This window comes from Micrasema longulum, unplaced genomic scaffold (genome assembly GCF_059751315.1).
Source record: "Micrasema longulum isolate JH-2025_06_02 unplaced genomic scaffold, ASM5975131v1 h1tg001939l, whole genome shotgun sequence".
NCBI classification, from domain to species: domain Eukaryota; kingdom Metazoa; phylum Arthropoda; class Insecta; order Trichoptera; family Brachycentridae; genus Micrasema; species Micrasema longulum.
In genome coordinates this window covers 93,487-110,839 of record NW_028279113.1, presented here as the reverse complement: position 1 = coordinate 110,839, position 17,353 = coordinate 93,487, and the positions used below count along the sequence as shown (strand labels likewise).

General features: G+C 32.0%; 1 protein-coding gene across 1 annotated transcript; it reads right to left on the bottom strand.

Moving 5' to 3' along the window:
• Positions 1 to 220: 220 nt before the first annotated feature.
• Positions 221 to 16,407, bottom strand: LOC148273482 (ATP-binding cassette sub-family G member 5). Its single transcript, XM_088238650.1, has 13 exons — positions 16,107 to 16,407; positions 12,111 to 12,228; positions 7,547 to 7,731; positions 6,902 to 6,964; positions 6,730 to 6,811; positions 6,389 to 6,520; positions 6,115 to 6,255; positions 5,392 to 5,599; positions 5,198 to 5,315; positions 4,394 to 4,487; positions 3,633 to 3,771; positions 812 to 997; positions 221 to 684 (listed from the first exon to the last, which is right to left on the bottom strand). Exons 1-13 carry the CDS (start codon positions 16,158 to 16,160, stop codon positions 285 to 287), a joined length of 1,920 nt encoding a protein of 639 aa, XP_088094776.1. The 5' UTR covers positions 16,161 to 16,407; the 3' UTR covers positions 221 to 284.
• Positions 16,408 to 17,353: the final 946 nt, after the last annotated feature.

Genomic DNA, 17,353 nt, shown 5'->3' with positions numbered 1-17,353 from the left:
TTTTGAAATTCCAAAAAATAAAAAATTATACCACCTTAATGAATATACGTATATATTATCAACAGACAATTAAAAAAATATATCAAAATGCACATTTCAGGGTACATATCTTCATTCTGGATCCTGCAATTTTTTCGAGTGTTTTCTATCCACTGAACTGGGAAATTATAATTTAAAATTAAAAGTTGGGAAAGGTAAAAAAATCCAATGATACAAAGTATTTACACACTAAAAAAATTTAATAATAAAAGCTCTACAAGGTATTCAAACATAATTAACCTAATTTACTCTCGGAATTTTCCTTTGATAAATGATGGCAGAGGCATTAAATAAAATAATTTATTGATTACGATACTTCCAACGGCAAATGCAAACGCTATACCGAGATTGAATTCCAAATTAAATTCTCCTATAGAGTACAAATCAACCGCAGAATACTGATAACTAAACCTCTCAGCTAGAAATGCTTTTCCCGACCTGAATTGACAGTTAAGATTGTTGGAGTCGTATAGCGAAGCTGATGTTTGGATGAGGCTGAAGTCTGAACAGTTTTGTGTCTTACTGTAAGGTAATCCACTGTACATACTTTGGCTGAATACCTTTCTATAAAGGAAAGAAGACGCGTATCTCGTTTGTGTTGCGTAGCTTAAATAGTATAGCCAGTCCTCTAACCCTCGATAAGACCTGAAAGCATAATCTATTTTTAATGTGTATCTCAAATTAAAACAAACATATTTTAGTTGAATCTTTAAAATCACTCGTATTAATATGCAAAAAAAGCTTTGAGAAAAATTAAAGTTACGTAGTTTACCTGAGGAATCCACTTCCTAGTGTGATATAGACGCATGAGATATAAACACTCATTGTAGCAGCGGTGATTGGACATTTTATTACCATGAGTATAGCCATTGTTTGTTGTTCGGCAAATATATAACAGGCCCACAGACCAAGTGCGACATACAGAAAGTCCAATATTTGGGATATTTCACCGAGAACTCTGGAAGGTAGTAAAATCATTTACGTAACTTGGTATTATTTCAAGTGGTAAGTAAAAATATGCACTTGTAATAGCATAGATTAAAAATATACATTCAACAATTTTTTTTTATTCTGATTTGAATCAAAACAATGTATATTTTAGGATACCCAATTTCTGTCACTTTTCAAGTTCAAGTTACAAAAAGTAATGTAACATACAGTAAAACCTCGTTTGTACATTCCTCAATTTTACGTTTTCCCGCTTTTTACACCAAAATATTTAGGTCCCATTTTTTTCCATACATTCTTATTCAAATATTCCCCCCAATTAACATTTTTCATGCCCGGTTTTACACTGAAAAATTTTCAAAACTCTTTCGATCTGTCAAAAGACAACGAGCAGCGCGCCGCCGCGTGAATGGAGAATAAAATCGAGGTAAATAAAAAAATGTGTAAATTATTGTCTTAAACCAAATTCAATGTAAGTGCAGTGTAACTGACCATTTTGTTTAAGAGTCTTATTTTGACATTTTACTAAACAGTGACATGTAGTTGACGCATGTTTAAGAAGAATAAATTCTTGTATTGTATTTGATAATAATTTAATAAACTGGGTAATTTTGTTGAACGGGATCATAATATACTTAAAACCTACATGTTCTCTAAAGCATTCGAATAAATCCTTAGCATGTGATGACAAAGTACAGTGTTTTTATTAAATTACAAGTTTAAAAAGTTGAAATTATATTTATTTCTTTATAAAATCACTTTGTAAAGCCCCTGAGGTTTTATATTACAAAAATGGCGCTATATAAGTTATCCATAATAAATTAATTAAGTCGGAAGTTTGCTAATATTTTTAGTTAATTTTATTACTATTACAATATTTGAGTTTGTCCAAATGTTTGTAGACCTGGTCCAAGAAAAAGTTTAAAAATTAGAAAATGGTTTTAAGGCGTTGCCTAGTATGTGAAATAATTCAGTCAAATAAATCTCTTCACAACAATAAAGGTTTCAGCTCTTTAACTTCACTTAAATCAATAAATGAAATAATTGAAGAAATATGAATGTTCAAACATAGGCAAAATGGTTAATGTTACACAGTGTGTAAAGTGGCCACTTAAACCAGCCATTGCCAGGTCATAAGCCCTGTAAATGCCTAGACTTCCATATTCCCTTCTTTAAGGTATTCTCCATCCCTGTTGTAATTTTTTAATTTTATTACTATTTATTTATTTATTTATTAATGAAATCATACAGTCTTTATATAAAACAAGGGACAAAAGAACAATTAAAAAAAGTAAGACCAATTACAGATTTCACACTAATAAATGCAGGAGGAGAGGGGAAAAATAATTTAATTCTAAAAAAGTAAAAGTAAAAATATTACATAAAAAGTTCATAAAAAGGAGAAGACATTGTAAAGCTACTCTACTTTCCTCCCTCTCTCTCCGCTTCCATGAACATTTAAATTTAATTGTAAAAAATCACAACCAACAATAAATTATTCGATGCAGGTAGTAGATGTAGGTAAATATAAATTAAGAGTTGAAATCAAATGTTTAAAATTATAAGTAAAAGTTAAAATTAAAATGAAAAGTTTAAATTAATTTAAAATTAAGTGAAAAGTTTAAATTAAAAGTTAAAATTAAGAATTAAAATTAAATAGTTAAAATTGAAAGACAAAATTAAAAATCAAATTAAAAGTTAAAAGTCAAGCAGGAGATAAATTTAAAATGTCTTTAACTGATCTGATAAAAATATGGTATTTACAATGTAGTATGTCGATGTCACTAAAACTGTCATTATAGGTAATCTGTATTCTTCGTAGAGTGCTATTTTTTAAATAATTAGTCATTGAGTTAGGAATGTCGAAGAGTACAGATTGACGAGTTCTACGGACAGGGACTCGATATGAAATGCCTCCAACAATTTCTGGGCTATCAATTACGTTATTAACAATTTTGTATAGAAAGCTATGCCTACAATATAATATTATGCATGTACCAACATACATATTAAGTTAGTACTACATCATTTGGAAATTTATGTTAAAGAATGACTCGATTTATTTCATATGTAAATTATTTTGCGATAGCATAACGATAGTAACGATATAAGATACATAACGATAGTAAGATACTTGATTTGATGAATCTTTAGTATGTTTCGAGCTTGCCGACTACAAGTACTAGCAAAGTAGGATGGCAGATCACTTTGGCTTTAATGTAATTGTCTCCTTTTACCAACATTATATTTATAATACACCCACCACACCACCTCATCAATTACTAAGAATAACCAACCCCTGCATACCTAATTACAGTTACGTATAATATCGAGCCATGATCGCCGAAACATTGTAACCGACAAAAACTATATTTTACGAGAGAACACTTCTTTCTCTCAATTAATAAGGAATGCACTTTGCGAACCAAACTTTTCGACTGCTTTTTTTATTGAGATCAATTAATTCAAAACAAAACTTGGTTCTCAAAGTGTATTCCTTGACAATTGAGAAGAATAAATATTATCTCAAAATATATTGCTTCCGTCGGCTACAATGTTTTGGCGATCAAGGCTCGATATTATAGCCAATATCAATAAGAAATATATATTTTTTTTAATTGGTTAAATAAATAAATAGTACTCACGGATAAATAATTGCAGTTGCTGCGAGAACAGATAAGAAGGAAAACGGTAGAGAGATCAGGTTACATGAGAGAAGTAAAGATGCTCCACTGTAAACCCCTTCTTGAGCTTCCTGATAATATCTAGTTCGATATGGGATATCTAGAATTTTCAAAAAAATATTTTGCAAACATGCGCAGAAATAACAGATGTACATCAAAATTTTTAAACTGGAAAGGGAAACAATGATGTGATATTTAGTTGTAAATTATTATACACATAATATAGATGCTGGAAAGTAAAAAGGATTGTTGCGTAATTTGCAAAAAAAAATGTTTCAAATACATATTGTTTTGATCATAATTTATTGGTATTTGATTACTTATATAACCTTAGTATAAATAATTTATAGGAGTCATAACTTCTAAAGTTACATAGTAATCTATGTCTAATTTGGATTGAGGATCAACCATAATGGACAATGCGGAAGCTTAATCAGAAAATGTATCACAATGTCATGAGAAGATTAAGAAAAATAGAAATATCGCAACTCCATTTAGACTTGCATAGTTCTAAGTCCCTTGTATGTAATGCAGAAGTTGGAAGGATATTTTTTTATTCCTTCGAAATTTAGTATTAGCGGTGTATGCAAGAATATGTTAGGTACTGGGCATACCTCTAACAAAACTTATTTATGATCCTACCATCAACAGTGTTACTAGAATACATAATCTCATTGACATGATAAAAAAAAAACCTTTGTATTCTAAATTCATAAACTTACATGTTAGGACTGTGTTCACAATACTGATGAAATATGTACCAACCATACAGTTAAATAACAGGCCTCCTCTTGTGATAAATGTTCTTTGAAGATTCTGTAACAATTTGTTTCGTGTATATTATAAATATTATGTTCACACTTATATATATTGTCTGTCACTTGCCCTAGTGGTTAGCGAGTTACTTTACTATGCAAGAGGTTGACATGAAATATTTAGTTTACACTTCAACATTTCCTAGTCCCTCAGTAAAAATGGTCAACTTGCTTTCCAGAAACAAAAAAATATCTAACTTAAAATCGCACCTAAAACACCATTATATGAGTCGTCATGTCAGTCCAGTGAAACAATATAAAAATGATTATAATAATAAAAATACTTTGTAGTTTTATTCCACTTTTATTCAATAATTTTAAGTAATAAAAGTGGAATAAAACTATAAAGTATTTTTATTATTATAATTAAAATGCAGTTCCACCAAGAAATGTCAGTAGTAAAACTCAATCTCTTAAAAACAAAGTTATTTTATTATAATGAATAACCACAAAGTTAGTGCTTGAAATATAATTTTTATATTTTAAAAAATACACATCTATTTATCATCATCATCATTCCATGTGGTGCATAGAAAAACTAAATATAATAATGCGTAAAAAATACATTTGAAATTGTAAATGTTTTATGTCAGTTGTCGGTAATTGATACGAAACCTCGTGAATGCTAAACTAACATGCTAATGGTTTAGCCACCAAGTGAAAAAAATACAATTATTATTTTACTAAAGTGATAATATGTAAAATACCTACTTGTGAATCATTGTAGAACAGCCATAGAATGAAGAAAAATATTGGGAGGGATAATAATCTCAACACTATTTGTTTTATTCCAGACATTTTAAAACAAAATATTGAAGCGAGCATTCTCCTACAAAAACAAAATAGTGGTTTCAGATATTGATCATCAAATTATGTAATAATTCACAAAATTAATGGATGCTCACACATATAAAAGCCACACTACTTTAAGTTCGCTGGGTTTCCCATAGGCAAGTTGCATTTTGTTAGGATTGATTATTCTATGAGGATCATTCCCTCCACTTTGCATGATGGCGTGACCTTCAATTTTAAATTTGTCAACCAGAGCTGCTATTTGGTGGTTTGACTCTATGAATCTCTCTCTTGATCGCCGATCCACAGTAGAAAGGCAAACTGAAAATATTAACTCCTAACTTGATTATGGATATGATAACCAGGCATGTATTTCGTAAAAAGAGCGCATTTATTATTTATGTACATGTTGTCGCTAATTCAGATATTATTATTGTCATGTACAAGGCTATGGTACTCTGGAAAAATTACAGTTAATTATCTTGGAAATGTGAAGATTGATTATTGATTCTGATTAATTACTTAAATGCATTATTGAAAGATACGATTATAACGTTTTAATGTCAGTTATTTTGACAGATTTTATTTGAAATAGGTGCAGATACAGTAGTACTATTCATTATTTTCTTATACACGCCTATAGCTTATATTTTAACACAAAAATTTAATACTGGAAACACATTTCAAAACTGCAGTTGAATTTCACAAAATTAATCTTATTTATTTTAATGTAAAAATTGGAATGCTTTTCTAAGACAACTTTGCATAGAATTTACTTTTAATATATTTTTTTAAAAGTCCTGTCTGATGGGCATTATTGGATATTAAATACTTACGATAATACATCAATGGATTTTCTAGTTGAGGACATGGGAATCCGATACTTCCAAAGTAATCCAATAATGTTCTCGTTGGTCCTGCATAAACCACATCTCCGAGACAAAGGTAAACCACCCTGTCTAGGAATGGGAACACATCTGAAATCAACCAAATTTATTGTGTTAGTTATTAATAATGTACCAAATAGTCCATATACATTTTAATGTAGCGACAACAGCAAAGCCTAAAGTAAGCACAGTTTATATATGGGAATCGGAATACTGTTGTTACCTGATCTTGGTTTTTCCATAGTTAGTATGATAGCTGCTCCGTATTTCTTTGCTGCATTTGATAAAATCGATACAACTAAATATGTGTTCAAGGGATCTAGATCCCATGTAGGTTCATCCAAAAGTAAAATAACTGGAAAATAAAATGAGTTATTAAATTGGTTTGAAAGAGGTTTTCTTTTAAAAAAACAAAAAAATTAACGCGCTCGAGTTACCAGTAAAAGAATTTAAGTGTGTATTAGAAACTACATATTTATAATTATATTCAGATTATATCAGAGGTTATTATGCATAACATGCTATTTTCAAATAATCTGCCAGATACTGTATTGTAATATTTACCAGGATCTTTAACTAGCTGCACTCCGATCATTAGCCTTCGGTATTCGCTTTTGGTCAAATTTTCAACACACTTGTTAGATACCTAAAAACATGCTTATTTTGAAAAAAAAGAACCTTAAAATGATTGTTTTTTTAACTAAGTATAAATTATAAGTCTAACTGCCAAACTGACCTGAGAAAGTGCTAGATCAGCCATAACTTGTTTAAGCTTCGATGACTTTAGGTATCCGCTCATCTAAAATATACACACGATAAAGAGTTTTTAAAATTTGTTCACGCATTTACATATGAAAATTCCATATAATATAGATACATTTTTTATTTATATCTTTCAACATCATCATGGCTTTTACATTTTTACAGAAATAAACAAGTTATGTCGATAAAATAGTAAAATTAATACACAGGGATGGAAATTACAATAGAAACTGAAATGTTGGTGTAAATAATTTATTGTACACTTTTAAGTTCCTAGAATTCCTCTCGTCCGTGCGCTTTGTAGCTGCAAGACGATTGGTTAGCTTCAGTATGTAAATGTTATCAAATACCTAAACTTTGCAAAAGGGGTCTAGAATTTCTACCGTCCATGTGCTCGGTAGCTGCAAGAAGTGCTGGGATATTTATTTATTGTACAGCGCCCTTGGGGGATTTTCACAAAAATGGCGCTATATAAATTATAAAACTATAATAATAATAATAACAGTAAAATCCCGTTTCTATTTCAGAAATCAAAAAGAAACATCAATCACAAAGACTATCGTAGAATGATATTACATTATTATTTTTAATAACTTATTTAGTATTTTTAATAACTTACGTTTACCACTGTGTAGTTGAGAGTCTGTTGGACTGTCAAACCCGGGATGAAGTCACAAGTGTGCTGGACATACCCGCAGGAGCTGCGGAACTGGGACATGCTCAAGGGAGAGCCATTTAACAGGACCTGACCTCGCGCCGACACCCGCCGAGATATCACATCCAGAAGGGCTCTTTTGCCACTCCCTAGAAATAATATTCTCGTTGATTTATTTTATTTCTTGGAAAAAGGAGTGCGAATAAAATAGTTTTTTTTTTTTTTTTCTACCAAATGAGCCAAAACATTTTTTTTTCGAGTTACTTTGTTTTTTTTATTATTTACATTATTGAAACCCTGCTTTCATTGTTTACCCAAATATTTCAGTGATTAAGTTCAGTGTTTGTAATTTTTTATTTATTTAATCCTATCAAACTAAGACAAAAAAAAAACATGTATCATATTATCATCGCTACGATTTTTTAAAGTTTTGTAATTTTCTCCGCGCGTGACTCACTAGTTCTCTTCGGTGAGTTGTTCTGATTGGCGAGTGGCTTCCCGGAAGCCGGAAATCTATCACAATACTACTATATATACTTGGTTATACTATATCTTTGGTTGATTTAGACGAACCTTTGACGTCATTTCAAGTAGTTAATTTTTATAAATTTTTTCGTACATTTTAGAGAAACTTCGGCGAACAATTAAATACATGTAAACGTCGTTTTGCGTCGGTTCGATTTACGCCGATTTACAATTACGCCGGTTGGTGCTGACGTGGGATTCGCCAGTTCGGCTGGTACCAGACGTCAGTAGGCGCTGCGATTCTAATAGCAGACACACTTTTACCCGTTGTTTTATTCTATTATCGTGTATGCGAGAAACTTATTGTGTGTGTAAAATTGTTTCCGAGTTAGTTTTCATTTTGATTTTAAGAAAATTAAAAGGGTATGATTATATTTTTTATTGTATTTTTATTGAAAATAAAAGAATATTCAAATATGTTTAATTTATGCTATCAACAATCAAAACAAATGAAATTGGATGCTCTTTTCAAAAAAGTGTGAGAATTTAATTTCGTACCAACGAACTGGTGAGTTAGTATTTATTATAAGAAAAAAACATTATTTCTATTAAGATATTATTATTTATTTTGTGAACGAATTGAAACTGTATTGATGAAATACATTTATAATTTATTTAGAATATTTTAGATTGTTAGATTGATCTTAGAATTTTGACAGGGAACCTAATCTTATATCTTCCATTAAACAAGAAGACATATTAGCATATTTAAAAACATATTTAGAACAAAGAAAATTTAAAAAAATAAAATATTTAAAAAAAACAAATAGTTGCTTACTTCTGCAGGGGAGAAGTGAGGGGAGCCCGGCGCAGTATCAGACTCACCCTTTTCCCTCCTCGTTTCTCCCCTGTAAGCAACCATTTGCTATTTTTCATATTTTATTTTTTTAAATTTTATTTATTCTAAAAAATATTTTACTGTGCCAATATGTCTTCTTGGTCATGCTGATCATCGTGGTTTCGGATGTGACAGGATTTAATAACACCCTGTATATTATGATATTTCTACTATTAAGAATCGCAGCAAAATTCAGACGAACGCAGGAGCAACCTGTGTATATTTCATTACCATATCATTAGCAACTAACAAAGCAATAGTAGTCTTCGCCAAGATCATAAGCGCGTTTGAGCTCGAGAGAGACAGAAATTATTTTCATAATGCGTATGCCGTGCTATGCCATACCATAATCACAGATACTACACAATGCATTTCTCCCCTGCAGAAGTAAGCAACCATTTGTTTTTTTAAATATTTAATTTTTGTAAATTTTATTCGTTCTAAACATTTATTTTAATGTGCCAATATGTATTCTTGCTCGTACTGATTATCGTGGTTTCGGAAGTGACAGGGTTTAAATAACATCCTGTATTTGTATTCATTTTACGCCGGTGTCTCTCGGGAAGGAACCCCGGCGTAAAACGACGTATACCTGTATTTTAATTTTCACTATGTGTAAGAAAACATTTTTTATATCTAATTTCCCGCAGTGATATTCCTCATTTTGGGAGACAATTTCGAGGAGTCGTAAATAACTCACTATCAGAAAATGATAATCAAGTTTCGGTAAAGTAGGGTTCGAACCTCGGACCTCTGATCCGTGAATCCGCGACAATGGCCACGCCCGCGGGACCACAACCCGATGACAAGCAAGAAAATAAATACGAGGATTTGCGTTCTTGCATCATCGCATACTCTTATTTTTCAATTTTGGGGCAATTGTGAAGTCATAAACCGTGGAATCCAGTTGTAGTGAGCATTGATCGAACTTCAGTTCTCTGATCTTTGAGTTCGCTACACCACCAATGTCTTAAAAAAACTATTTTAAAATAAAAATTTGAGTTGCACCAAAGTACTCATTGTTTTTTTTTTAAATGAAATATTTGCGTTCTTATGATTTACCCATAGAATTAAGAATAATCCAGAAACCGCATACGTACATCAAACAGAAGGCGACTAAACTACTCATAAATGAGTAGGTTTACGTTTTGACACGTTAGTTTCTTTGTAGACGTCGCTCAGTACGCAACTCCTGATTTGAATTCAACTATGCCGTGTTGTGTCCTTTTAAAATGTAGAAATACTGCTAGGATCTTAAAGAAACAGGATGGTATCACATTTCATGTGTAATTAGCAAACGAATGTTTAAGTAGCAAATGCATTACTTAAAAATTGAATAATTTTTCCATCTGTCAGATTGTCGAAGAAACAAAATGGAAATTTCGTCAGTGTTGCCAGGGTAGTAAATTTTTTTACCCTACGTTGCTCATCTAATAAGATAAATAATGAAAATTGGACCTCGATTAAACAACTCTGTGGTAGATATTTGACCGACATTATCTTCAAAACATCATATATTATTTAACATGATATAAAAATATCCGTTTTATGTAAAACAAAATTTGTTTTACATTTTAAGCTTAAAGTTCATTAATTCAATTACTCTTATTAAATGACCCTTTACTTATCTACTCTGTTGTGTCAATCAATATTTCCGCGTGCACAATTGAATTTTAGAGAAATTAACAGATTGCTTTTTTTTTACCTTACATTTGTGTTATGATTTTTTCCCATCGTGCAACATTACGCGGCGACATCACGAATGCGCGCAGCGAATGTGGGGCATAGTGGGGGGATTATTGGACACAGTCCTATGTTTTCAAATATGATTCTACGCTCCTTCTGGACTATTCTTAATTCTATGGATATACCCAAATAATCCGATTTTGGGGGCATTTTCAACGAGTTGTAAATAACTCACTATTATAAAATTGGAATCGAGCTGGGGTAGAGTGGGGTTCGAACCTCAAACTTCTGATCCGTGAGTCCGCAACACTAGTCACGGGACCACAATCCGATTCGACTTACTTGTATATAAAAAAATCTGTAAATACTGGTGGATTTTTTAAAGCTGGCCCGTTCGCAATACTAACACAAACGCATTGTGTAGTATCTGTGATTAGCCCATGGTATGACATCGCACGGTATACGAATTATGAAAATTATTTCTGTCTCTCTCGAGCTTAAATGTGCGTATGAGCGTGGCAAAGACTACTATTGCTTTGTTATTTGCCAATGATATGGTAATGAAATAAACACAAGTTGCTCCTGCGTTTGTCTGAATTTTGCTGCGATTCTTAATAGTGAAAATATCATAATATACATATATTCAATGTTTAGCTATGGATTAAAAACACTGGTGTATAAATATATTTTTCATTTAATCTAATCATATATTGGTCGATTATCTAGTGCTGGTGCGTTCGCAAAACTTAGACAAACACATGTTTAATGTACAGAATATTGATTTAAAAAACTTTCATATTCAATTTGAATCAAGTGTGCTATGTTTTTTTCAAAAATTCCTTTTGGATTAGAGCAAAAAAAAAAACTGTAGAAAATGGTGGAAAAAAACTAGCCTTTTTATTTAAGTTAGTCAAAAATGATGAACACAAAATATTATTGTAAATAAAAAATTAACTTGTGTAAAAATATATTAAGATACTTATTACATTTTCTTAACCCATTGATTTTTTTCATATGCAACACGAATTTTAAAAAAAGATAGCACATTTGGTTAAAATTGAATGAAACCTTTTTAAAATCGACATTCTGTAGATTTTAAATGTTTGTGTTTATTTTGCGAACGCGCCAGCTCTAATTAATCAACCAGTACTATGGCCAGCATATTGTACAGGTACTTGATGATTTATCTTACAATATATATTGTTAAAGATAATGACATAAAAACGTAAACGAAAAAGAAAAATATTTTATAAAGTTTATATTTGAAGCACTAACTTTGTGGTTATTCATTATGATAAAATAAATATAACAACTTTATTTTAACCACGATTTTTTCTTCTTTTTTTTCCCATCGACCAGTTTCAAAGCAAACAAGCTTCTTCGTCAAGGTTTACGTTACGTACGGAAAAAAAATAGTGGTTAAAAACAAAGTTGTTGCCAGTGGGCCTGCTGTGGGGCAACTCTGTAAAAAAATGTTACCTTTTGAACCCAAAATGGCGACCACCTCTCCACTGTGCACCGTAAGAGATACATCCTTCAGGATGACTCCTGTCTTGATATTCCCCGTCAGGCGCTGTGTGCAGCTTCCAGGCTCCACCTGTTGGAAGTATAATATGTTTCCATTTCCATATGTTTGGCTTATATCAAAGATATTCCTAAAGATATTGGGTCTTTCTCATAAACTTGGCGTTAAGTTACACTTTAGTATAGTGATATAATGTGGATGGGAATACCATCCTTATTATGGTGATAGAATAAGGATGGTATTTCCATCCAAATTATACCACTATACTTAGGTGTAACTCTACGCCGAGTTTACATGAAACGCGTAAGTAAACTAACCAAATAATTAAAACATCTAAACATTGACCAGATTGTAAAATCGCAAGCTGTGAAAAATAACTCTTTAGACTACATAATGTTCGTGAGAAGGCAACTTCTCTTCATGTTATTTGTTACTAACTAACTACTAATACATATGTTCGTTGTTTTTCGCCGCTATTAATTTGGTAACTGCTACTAAATTATATTGTTAACTGTTGCTATCAGCAACAATAAAAAATTAGGTAATAATATTATGAGGTGTTATGGAAATAAAGGATTTAATGTAAGGAGTAAGTAAATATGATATATCAGTAATAAAATATTATTAATAATGGTCCGACCCCTCAGTATGTCATGCCTTCGTTTCATAAAGTCGTTCGTATTTCACTCTAATGCGATCAAAATCGTAATTCGCCTTCTTTTCCGCTACATGCAAACGTGATTCTCGTGCTCTGATAATATTACCAACTGCAAAAATCGCTGATAATTGGTATCTGCAATATTGCTACATAGTCCTCACTCAATAATACTTAAATTCAAATATATCTATTAAAAATAATCCATATACAGTAGAGTTCCGCTAATCCCCACACGCGCAATCCGAACATGTCCCGGAACGAAATAATTAGTTTTATTATGTGACAAAACTACGCATTTCTTAAGGAATTAATGCTTAAAGGGGTGAAAATAAGTGCATGTCGTCAAATCAATTCAAAAACAAATTAAAGATTCATTGAATACAGTAAACTTTTTTATTTAATACTTAGGTTTAACAGCGCATTACGTACAGTACACTGTAACTAGGGTAGCAAAACTGTAAAAACGTTAATTTAAAAATTATATTATGTACTACATACATAATACTTGTTACAAGACATAAACTCGGTGATTGTCTTTTGACGCAGTAAAGAGAGTCTATTTGACGACGCAAAGTTTCGCCACCGTTTCATAAACATTATATCGGCAGGTGTAGCAGTGGCCTGTTGTTCTAGGTATTTATTGCAAGTACTGTAATAACTGTTAGCCGTGAACTGTATTAGTGTATTATTACATCGATAAAAAAGGTAGTCTGTTCCGAAAACGTATATCTACATACCACACACCACTATTATAACACAAGAGACTCGTTCTTTCGCTTCCAACCGCGTTCTCACGGTTATTTCGGCTAATCCGAACTAAGTCCGGTCCCAATTAATTCGGATTATCGGGAATGTACTGTACTAACAATACTTGACATTTTATTGCATTTTACTAATGCCATTGAAATTTCATGTACACCTAGATGTACCCACCAACGTAATTTTCGTTTTTGTTTTCAAAACTTGGCAATGAGAACATAACTATTTCAGCGTACATTTTTGCGTTTTTTTTGTAAAATAACGGTCCCAATTACGGTGGTGAATTACAGGGCATTACAGCCCATCACACCCAGACTTGAAAACCACATTTGATTTCTGTGATATCACCGGGAATCAAACCCGGAACCTTCCGAGTGTGAAGCATTACACCACGGAGGCCGCCCTTTTCTGTACTTCATTCATCGCTAAATTCGTGCGACGCGACGCCGATGCGTGACGTCACGATCTCATCTACATACTACCTACTAATGGTATTAAATTTATCTTCGGAAGCTTCTCTCCGTTGAACGCAGTTATGCAGAAAGCAGCAAGTCCACAATTTTGAAAAAATAAGATATATATGTTTTTGGGTGCAGTAAGGACAATTATATGTCCTGCTAAAAACAGTCAGACCGCTTTCATACAAAAAATTGTTTTAATCACCGTCTGAAAATGGTTTCCATCACAAAAACGGCATTTCTCAATTTGTAAAAATCACCCACAGCACTAGAAAATCTTGACGAATTTTAAAAATCATTAAAACTAGTCAAATACATGGTTAAATTCTGGCTTGTAATGTAAAATTTTGTTAAATACATTCCTTGTTTATCATTTGTTATAGTCAAAAACATTCCATCTGTTGTGTAGATTTGATTATTAACTGTTTTCACAAACGTGCTATTATCTCAGTTTCACTGTTTTTTGGCTGGCTGCTTTCTGCATAACAACGTTCCGTTCTTATTGCCATTGTCAAATGAAAACGATAAATCCACATAAACAAAAACCTGAAATGCGTACGAACGCAATATGAGTAATAATATTATAATATTAAATACCATAATTAAATTTAAACGCAGTCTTACTTTTCTACATACAAACGTAGTCTCGTATTTTCCCCCTGGATTATGGCACTACAGCAAAGATTTTTTTTACACACTATAGATATTTACCATTTGGGTGTCTCTATCATTTTACAGTTTTGATAGATTGTTTACTGTGAAAACTAGGGCCATCCAAAAACCCTTATAGCGCCTAGTTTTATGTAAACAGAAAAAATAATAAATAATGTTTGCATTTATTTGTTTATAAATTTGTATAAACCACTTTTTTTTTTTTAAATTACACTTCGACCGGTTTCGAGGTTACTACCTCATCGTCAGGAATTTAACTAACTTAACGTGAATTTAACTTAACGTTAGTTAAATTCCTGACGATGAGGTAGTAACCTCGAAACCGGTCGAAGTGTAATTTAAAAAAAATATAAAAAAATTAAGTGGTTTATACAAATTTATAAACAAATAAATGTAAAATGTCATACCACAAAGTGAAAAATGTTTTTGATAACAATAATATAAATAATGTTTGTTTCAAATCTGTACAACATTGCTTTCGTACAAAATGAACTATTTCCAGAAATTGAAAATAAATAAAATAATTATGTTATTTTGCCAAGTGTGTAATAATTAACAAAAAATAATTATCAATCCTAATAATTTGAAATATCACTATGAATATTTTAGTGTATCTGCCATTTTATTATTGTCGATTTTTGATATCGCACCGTGTCACGTACGTGAAGTCAACCCGGTCAAAGTTTCAGGGCCGCGATTATGAACGGCTATCTTTATTGGTATATACGGAGACGGAATTAACTAACTCATTTCGATATTTATGTACGAAAGTGTGTATATTTGTACGAAAATTCAAAGTATATTCGCCGGTAACCGGTAATTGAACATGTTTAGAAAAAAAAAATGTACACATATTATATTTTTCATATAGAAAACTTATTTTTACTTTGTAGATAAAATTTAAGATAAATTTGAACTTCCCATCAGAATACGTACCCAGGGCCCCGATTACAATGGGAAGTTAACAGAGTTATATTCGACTGTCTATAAAGAAAAATCGAAATTTGCGAACGAAATGAGTTTTTTTGCATGAACATATAAAGTATCTTCATCGGTAACCTATAATTGAACATGTTTAAAAGAAAAAAATGTATGCATATTCTGCTTTTCATACAGAAAACTTAATTTCACTTTGTAGATAAAATTGAAGATAAATATTAACTTCCCATTGTAATCGTGGCCCAGGGTTCGTCCTTACAATAGACTTGAACGCGCGGTTTACTGAAAACGAAAACCTCAAGCAGTTCATCACAAATTCTGACAGATTCTATTAGGTTTGTAAATAATTTACCATTCATTTTAAACATGTAGATACTTACCTACATATCTATCAAACATCAACACAGAAATTTATTATATACCTGTCAATGTTTATAATTTAATCAAAAGCATAATTTTCTTACCTGCCCAGAGTGAAAAATATTACAAAGTTCTAGTGTGTAATCGCTTCCGATCATGTTTTCAACGATCTCTGTTATCGGCCGCTATGCTGAGTCAAGTCTGACAATAATCGGCAACCCGAGGAGTCTCGAGGACGATGAGCGAAGTGAGGTGGGAAACGGTGGGCTGAGATTGACACAACTGCTATCAAATGTACCTATATTTTGGTTTGTTGATATGTCAGCCGTCTTGTTGCTCACGGTACACGGTACACGGCACGCACGACGCACGACACTAACACCATCGGGCACCGGGCACGGTACTGATGTGTCGCTCGCGACTCGCGACTCGCTGGGAGAGAAGAGAGAACAAACAATGGCTGGGAACGAGAGCCACCTCCACCGCCCAAACTGTAAATTGCCGTAACTTGGCTTTACGTTCATGAATAACTAATCGACGGACGTTACGCGCTCCTTTTTTTACAAGAAATCTACCTATCAAGGCCCGACAAACTCTTTTATTTTTTTGCGATTTTCCTGTAGTAGGTATTATAATTCGTTAAGAACGTTGACAAAATTCGTTTGAATTTTGAATATCCAGTTGATTTTATAAATACTTCTCGTTGAGTTTTACATTTATTTACATTATTTATATCATAAATTCGTTACCTATACAAGTACTATATACGTATAGTAGCTGTCTGCATTTTGGTAGATTTAAGAAATACGTTGCTTTTTGTGCTATGTATCTATCATTGCATGAGTACCTGTAAATCAAATTTTTACAAGAAGATACATTTACTTTTCATGACTATTGTGTTGTGTTTTAATTAACATTTGATATTGTTTCCACGAAAAAACAAAATTATTGTACTTGCATTCGTTTTAGATAATCCTTAAGTTTTTCCTTTATCGTTTTTCTGATTAATTTATACTTTGTGCTGGTTGGGTATTGCACCGCCTGCCGAATCAAGCTGTAATAAAATAATATTTTTATCAGTACCCATATCTTTTGGCATTTTTTGTAAAGCTACATAAACAAATCTGTTATTTCCATCAGGTCGTAGGCGCGAGTTCAGTGAAATTAAAAAAATATTGGTCTTTCAAAACGACACCCGCATTTCCACCTCCATACATCACATTCCATGCATATTGCGACGATCTTTTGTCCCTTTCGTATTAATGGATACGATTCACGTATAAAAGAGACTACCGCGTATCTCAGGTATTCGCGGATTGTGTTACAAAGCGGAACCTATGATCGGTTCGAG

Bases quoted from the DNA above. Each gene is read 5' to 3' on its own strand.
- LOC148273482 (XM_088238650.1), bottom strand. From the start codon at position 16,160: ATGATCGGAAGCGATTACACACTAGAACTTTGTAATATTTTTCACTCT. The intron at 6,965-7,546 runs GTAAGTTATTAA...TGTATATTTTAG, and splicing joins TCAACTACACAGTGGTAAAC to ATGAGCGGATACCTAAAGTC. The intron at 998-3,632 runs GTGAGTACTATT...ACTACCTTCCAG, and splicing joins GCAACTGCAATTATTTATCC to AGTTCTCGGTGAAATATCCC.